This window comes from Rattus norvegicus, chromosome 16 (genome assembly GCF_021556685.1).
Source record: "Rattus norvegicus strain SHRSP/BbbUtx chromosome 16, alternate assembly SHRSP_T2T, whole genome shotgun sequence".
NCBI lineage: Eukaryota > Metazoa > Chordata > Mammalia > Rodentia > Muridae > Rattus > Rattus norvegicus.
The window spans coordinates 1,341,001-1,348,128 of NC_141549.1; the positions used below are offsets into that span (position 1 = coordinate 1,341,001).

At 52.2% G+C, this 7,128-nt stretch overlaps 1 protein-coding gene across 1 annotated transcript; it reads left to right on the forward strand.

The window, feature by feature from the left end:
• Positions 1-6,723, forward strand: Ppif (peptidylprolyl isomerase F). The gene is made up of 6 exons (NM_172243.2): positions 1-221; positions 1,330-1,360; positions 1,839-1,927; positions 3,798-3,894; positions 4,514-4,589; positions 5,753-6,723. The coding sequence occupies exons 1-6, from the start codon at positions 30-32 to the stop codon at positions 5,886-5,888; spliced, it is 621 nt and encodes a 206-aa protein (NP_758443.1). The 5' UTR covers positions 1-29; the 3' UTR covers positions 5,889-6,723.
• The last annotated feature ends 405 nt before the right edge of the window (positions 6,724-7,128 follow it).

Below are 7,128 nucleotides of genomic sequence, written 5' to 3' on the forward strand. Positions count from 1 at the left end.
CGCGCGCCCTCGCCCGACCCGTGACAGCGATGCTAGCTCTGCGCTGCGGTCCCCGCCTGCTCGGTCTGCTCTCCGGCCCGCGCTCCGCGCCGCTCCTCCTCTCCACGACCCGTACCTGCAGCGACGGCGGAGCCCGAGGCGCGAACTCTTCCTCCCAAAACCCGCTCGTGTACTTGGACGTGGGCGCCGACGGACAGCCGCTCGGCCGCGTGGTGCTGGAGGTGAGACTTGGCCGTAGGGAAAACCTGGACTTCCCGGGCCCCGTACTGTGCCTGGCACACCGGATGACCTTGGGCCTCAGTTTCCCTCTCTCAGAAGAAGCGGCATCAACTTGGTCCGTTTCCGGGCATTTCAAAACCCTGGAGGATGGGGGGGGGGGGGGAGGGTGATATGGAAGAGAGAGGGAGGGCTAGTGTGGAGGAAAAGGTCAAGGTCAGATCGTACTGAGTGACAGCCCACTGACCGGCCAGGACTGACGTTGGGCTTCCTAGAACCGTCTGCGTCCAAGGTTGGACCCAGAGCTCAGGTGGGTGTCTGAGGTCCAGGTGTTGCCTGGTGCTCATTTGTTGGCCTGAGCACACTCGGGATCCGCCCCCAAGGCCTGATTACCTAAGAGGAGGCACATGGAATGAATGAGAAGGTTCTGAATTGGGAGCCCAAGCTTCTCCACTCTTTGAGGTCCACGTTCAACAATGGCTCCTGTTCGACCCTTGAAGAGAAAATTAGGAAACAGTCAAAATATCAGGAGGAGGCTCTAGGAGCCTTTTGGCTTGAACAAAGGTACCAGTTAGTGTTGGCTGCCCGATTTGCGAAGGGGGTGTGTGTGGCCAATATTTATTATTATGCCTCAGTTTCATCTTTTGGAGAATGAGGAGCATCTCCCCAACCCCATTTGGTGAAGAGGGATTCTTAAAAGAAGCCAAGAGTCAGGCTTGGATGAGGCCTGTCTGTCATTCCTCAACTGTCTGCTCCTTCCTTCTGGGGACCTCAGTTTCCCCCTGCACTGAGGAACATCAGCTGGTCCTGATGATACTCTTGGTCCAGGGACTCCTGCTGAGGACCTCCAGTTGACAATTCTGTCCCGGAAGTGGGCCAGGATGACAGTAGTTTCTTCTGATAAGAAACTGAGGCCGTCTCAGGCAAGCCTTGGTTGGGTTCAGGAAGCAGCTGCCAGGGATGATAGCTTTCTTGGCTGTTCCTAGGAGAGTCAGTGGGCATGGAGAGGAATGGTCCTGATGCCCTGGCCTCTGGGTGTGAACCTCGAGGGGGCTCTGCCCTGCACCTGCTTCTCGACTGACCGTCCTTTTCTGTTCTTTTTCTTCCCTGTAGTTAAAGGCAGATGTCGTGCCAAAGACAGCAGGTAAGGCCCAGATGTGAGCCAGCCAAGGCTGGTAGGCTTCGGGGTTGAATTAGAACAGACTGTGACGTGTGGGTATCTCAACTTAGGCATAGCTGATAGGTACCCCTAAGGCAGCCTTTTGTCCTTCTCTGGACCTCGTTGTCAGCTCTGCTAACCAGACCAAGAGTAGCTAGACAGCCCATAACCAGGGGAAGCCCCATGTAAGCTCCCCCCCATTTCTGCATGGCAGCACAGGGCAGGGTATAGTCTTTGGGCTCCTCACCCTGTTACCCTGACTGGCACAGCTTAGCGCTTGGATTCAAGCCACAGCACTTGCTACTGGCTCAAGGCAGGAAATTATGTGATCAGGAGTTGAGTCCAGAGGAGGGGCAGGGTCTTTCCACACACACCGAACCTGGGGGATTGGCAGGGAAGGCTGGCCTGCTCTTAACCCGCCTGTCTCCCTCCCTCCTCCCCCCTCCTCTCTCTCTCTCTTCAGAGAACTTCAGAGCCCTGTGCACTGGTGAGAAGGGCTTTGGCTACAAAGGCTCCACCTTCCACAGGGTCATCCCAGCCTTCATGTGCCAGGTAACAGGAGCACAGCCTCTGCTGTGACTGATCGGGATCACTGACAAGCAAGCTGGGCCCTGGGGCATGGAGGGGACACAGTGGAGGGCTGCTGGTGGGGGTTGACCCTGAGGCTTTGAAGGGCTATCAGAGTTAGACCGCCTCTAATCTTGGTATTCCCTGTGCCCTTGAGCACTGGGCCTGGGAGAAGAGGGGGTGGGGATAAGATGGCTAAGTCTGTCTTACATATGCTAGAACCTGGAGGGGCCTTGCCAGCGAAGGGCCTTTTCTTGGCTAAGTGAACACATTCTTTAGTTTCTTCCAGTTTTTTTACAAACATGCTGCATCAGGTTTCAGGCTAGGTGTTGACAACAAAAACCTCACGGGCAGACTCAAGGTCGGAGGCTGATGTGTGGAGACCAGGAGGCAAGCATAGATGTCATGGCCTCTCTGGAGTCCTTTCTGCCTATGCTCTTCTCTCCACTGTAACCAAGCAGCAGTGGGTTGGGACTGTGCCTACTGTCACTCTGTAATGCTTGGTTACCCATTGGGTGTGACAAAGTGAAGGAGAGGCAGGGCGGCAGGCAGGGCTGTCGCTATGGCTAAACCCAGTCAAGCCCTATAACCTTCCTGCTACAGAGGCTCCCAGCTCCACCTGGAGTTGGTGGGTGAGGTAGGGAACTGAGAGTAACTGGATTCAGGAAGGGACTTGCAAATTGGGAGAGCTCTTTATGGCTTGCCATGGTGGCCTCTGGAGGCACAGGCGAGGTGACTGGGGACACCTTATTGGTATCAGTGGATGCTTTAGCTGGACAAGGTTCACTCTTCCCATTTAAGGGTCCTGTCTCAGAGAAACCACAGTATGGCCATGGCCAACAACTGGGCATAGATAGAAGTGTTCCTGTACTCTTCCGGGAAAGAACTGCATATAGGTCCTTCCTAGGCTGCCTGGGCTGTAAAAGTTGGGGCTTATTTATTCTTTGCTCCGATTAATGACATGGAAATCTATATATTTATTAAAGCTTCAGGCAGTATAACTAGTCAGATTCTGAGCTATTCTAACACAACAGTGCTGGCCTTAGGCTACTTCCCAGGTGTGTGGCTTGTTACGTGCTACCTCAGTCTCACCCTGGCCCCTCTCTCTTCATTCGTGTCCCAATGGCGACTCCCCTTGTCCTGGCTGAGGCCCTCTCCCTCTCTCTGGGCAGCAAGTTGCCTTTTTTTCTTCTGCCGAGCTGTAGGCTGCTCAGATCTTTGTTTTAGTCCATCAGAAGGAGGCGGGGCATGGTGTTTACAAAGCCTGAATCAGACATTTCATAATAATGGCAATACCAAAATCCAGACTGCAACCAGAATCTGGGTACAGACATCGGCAGCTCAGTACAGTGCACAAAACATCCTCCAACACCCAGCAGGCTCTGAGAGAAGTACCCAGCGCCCATGGGCCACCCAGCACCCATGGCTCATCCAGCGCCCATGAGTCTACAAAACTTGGGCTTTGGGAGGGGCATGCTGGTGCAAAGAATGGGGTTCAGCCCGGGAACTGGTCTCCTCCAGCCCGGCTCTGAGAACAGGACCCCTCTCACCTGCTTGTGGCCCTCTTAGGAATTGTGGGTTGAGAATCTGAACCCCACAGGCACGTTTTCTTGAGGTTCACTGAAAACACTAGCTCAGATTAGAAACCTATTGCTCGGAAACCAGGCTTATTACAGTGTGGTTCCAGACACAGGGGCTTGGTTCTAGTTTTTCCCAGTTTATCTTAGTCACTGAATAGTTGTTGGCCCTGTCGCCCGAGGGTGGGCCTTGAGAGTGTTGAGGGCAGCCTTCCCAGGGTGCCCACTGCCCGTCTGCCAGCTGTGTGGTAACTAGTTACAAGGCATTCTGTGTGTAGGCTGGCGACTTCACCAATCACAATGGCACGGGAGGGAAGTCCATCTACGGAAGCCGCTTTCCTGACGAGAACTTCACACTGAAGCACGTGGGACCAGGTATGTGGGACTGAGCCCTTCCCAGTGCTCTTGGCCTTTGCATCCCATCTGGGTGCTGCTGCTGCCCAGAGAAGCTGTGGTCCACAGTTGCCCGGCATCCATCCTGTCGTCCTCCTCCTGTTAGCATCTAGGCAGCTCTCATTTCTAGCTAATTGGATTTCTCTAGAACTTTCTCATTCATAACTCTCTCAAAACCAGACTTTTTCTACTGTAATTCTAGCACTTAGGAGGCTGAGGCAGCAGAATCCAAAGGTCAGGACCATCTTGGGCTGCACAGTGAGACTTGTTTCAACAAAGAAAAACAGATTTCCCTGTGGGAACTTGGTTGGGGAGTCTTTGAGTAAAACCCAAGGCAGAGTGTGGGAGAGTCTAGAAGTCATAGCTGGGGTTCCAATCAGCTCCCTCCGAGACCCCTGAAGTCTTTCCACCCCGGCGTCCCCCTTTGAGAGCTAGCTGGCACTAAAGTGCACAAGCTCCAGGAAGTGTGTCAGCAGTGGTTCTCTGGTCCCAGGACCTGTCGCTTCACGTCCTTGATGGAGTGTGAGCCACCTGCTCTCTGAGCAGCGTCTCAGGTGAGGTGCCTCGTGGGTGACACAGCTCACCTCTGCTTGTCTTACAGGTGTCCTGTCCATGGCAAACGCAGGCCCCAACACCAATGGCTCTCAGTTCTTTATCTGCACAATAAAGACAGACTGGTGAGTACTTCACACTGCAGGACTCTGAGAAGGATGCCAGAGGAGGTCCGCAGTCAGGAGGGTGATGGCAGCTGGGCCATCTGCTTTGGGCCCATGGCTTGCTTCTCACTGTGTGTGTGTATGAGAGACCGGGAAGGATTCGAGGCTCAGTTTATGTTTTTTCTGTGACTGTGTCCCACCTATGCATCCCAGTGGTGCTGTTGGCTGGAATTTGATTTGTGTCAGGCCTGCACACACACAGAAGGGTTTCTCTACCCCACATTTGGAAAATCCTTTAGTAAGTGACCTCATGATGGTCTGAGTGGAAACCGCTTTGCCTGGCTTACCCTGATGTTTCCTTGGCTTGCCTCCACTACAGAATGTGCTTATGGTATCATGAGCATTGAGGCATATTGAGGCCACACTGTTAGCGTGGCCACACCTGACTCCCAGACCTCCCAACCTCCTCTCCCACAGGCCTATGCTATCTAGGAATGCCTTTTCCCTGGTAAAACTTCCACTAAGCAGCACCTTTCTCTGCATTGAGTCCTGAGTGTTCCAGACCTCAGGACCCTGGAGGTCAGAGGCAACAGCAGACTGAAGTTTAGAAAACCTGTGTCCACAACTTTAAGTGATAGGATCTAAGTGATAGGATGACAAACCACACAGGGCTGTCAGGGCCAGGCAGGCATGTTGTTGTTGACCCCATCTTTGCTCCTTGCACAGAAGCCTTAATGGGTCTTGGGGTTCTGGCCGAGGTGGTCACCATTCTTGCTTTGCTGGAACTGAGCTAAGTTCTATTCTTGGAGCTCACACATCATGATCTGCTCAGCACTTCCAGACTTCTCACACTTGTTTGGTGCTCAATGTACAGTGGTCTGTTGCACAAACGTCTTGCTTTTTTGAGTGCTCCAGTGACCATCATTTTCCTGGGTAGAATGAGAACAACCCACTTCTCATAGGTAAGGTCACCAAGAATCAGATCAAGCTGCCAGGACAAATCCCAGGGTGACAGAACTTGTCCTGGGAGCCTCGAATCCACTGGAGTGCAGCTGGAGAGCTCACAGATGGTGACGGAGCTTTGGGGGTGGGGCATTCCCTTGAGAATTAGTACCTTTAGCAAATAACTCTGCGAGTGGCCAGGATGCTGGTTGTTTCCTCACTTGGCCCAACCCTCCCCACAGGCTGGATGGCAAGCATGTTGTGTTTGGCCATGTCAAAGAGGGCATGGATGTTGTGAAGAAAATAGAATCTTTCGGCTCAAAAAGTGGGAAGACATCTAAGAAGATTGTCATCACAGACTGTGGCCAGTTGAGCTAAGTCACAGCCAAGGTGCTAGGACAGCAGCAGGCAGCCATGTCTTGGTTCACCCAGGTACTCCAAAGAACTGTTTGTACCCACTTCTACTGAGTATGAGGAAGGCCACTTGGGCACATGGTCCCCCACAGGACCAGGCTGCTCTCAACTGTCCATCCTTCCTCAGATCCATTTCTGGGCATCAGCATGGCCACTGGGCCATGTATCCTTAGCAAGTGTCTCGGTGATTGCCATTGTGTGTGCCTTGGACATCGGCAATGCTGACCAGTTAGTCAGAGAAGGCTCCTGCCTTTTTCCTTGACCAGCGGGGACAGCAGTTGCTATTTAATGTTGTCTTCCTCATTGCAATAATTTAACAAGATCTCATAGGAACAAAGCTACTACACTAACTGCACTGTCCTATGTGTGACCTGAGTTGGCACAAGCCACAGACACCCCACCACCACCACCACCACCACCACCACCACCTCCCCGCCTGGCTTCTGAAACATAACTCAGGGCTCTTGTGAAAGTCCCACCATCAATGCCTCTCCTTCTGGTCACTGTGAATCCTGCTGGTTGGCTGCTGTGATTTTCTGAAAGGAGCCTGTGAAATAGAAGCAGCTGGACCTGGGGACAGACCTGTGAGCCAGGCCTGTCTGCTCAATGTGAATTCCTGTGTTGAAAACTTACAGAAACTGCCTGAATTCATGCTCTCCTCAAGAGGGAAGTGTTTTCTGGTAGGCTTTGCTTTTTCTGTATGTTAAATCAATCAATCAATGATATATATGTAGAAGATTTCTGAACAGTCCTCTGTGTTCATCTCAAATGTGATAAATAAATCCTATTTTCTATAAAATGGCTGTCTCTGGTTTTAGAATGAAACTTACATGTTTGGGGCTTGTTTGGTTTTTGTTTTGAGACAAGGTCCTGCGGTGTGGTCTAGACTGGCCTAGAACTTGCTGTGTAGCCTTGTCTAACCTCAAACTCGCTTGATCTTCCTGAATGCTGTTGGGATATCAGGCAAGCAACATTGGATGAAGCTGGGGCCAGTCTTTGAGTTACTATGTTTCAGGTTCTATGCTTTAAGCTGTCTGTCGTTTTGTGATGCTAGGGCCTTTGTGTACACAAGCAACACTCTCAGCCTTATGCTAAGGGAATCCCTGTAGGACATCTGATTAATAATCCCAGGTCCTAGCTCGGAGACCAGTGAGAGCATCCTGTTGCCATCTTTGCTGTAGGGATGATCCAGACAGGATCACAG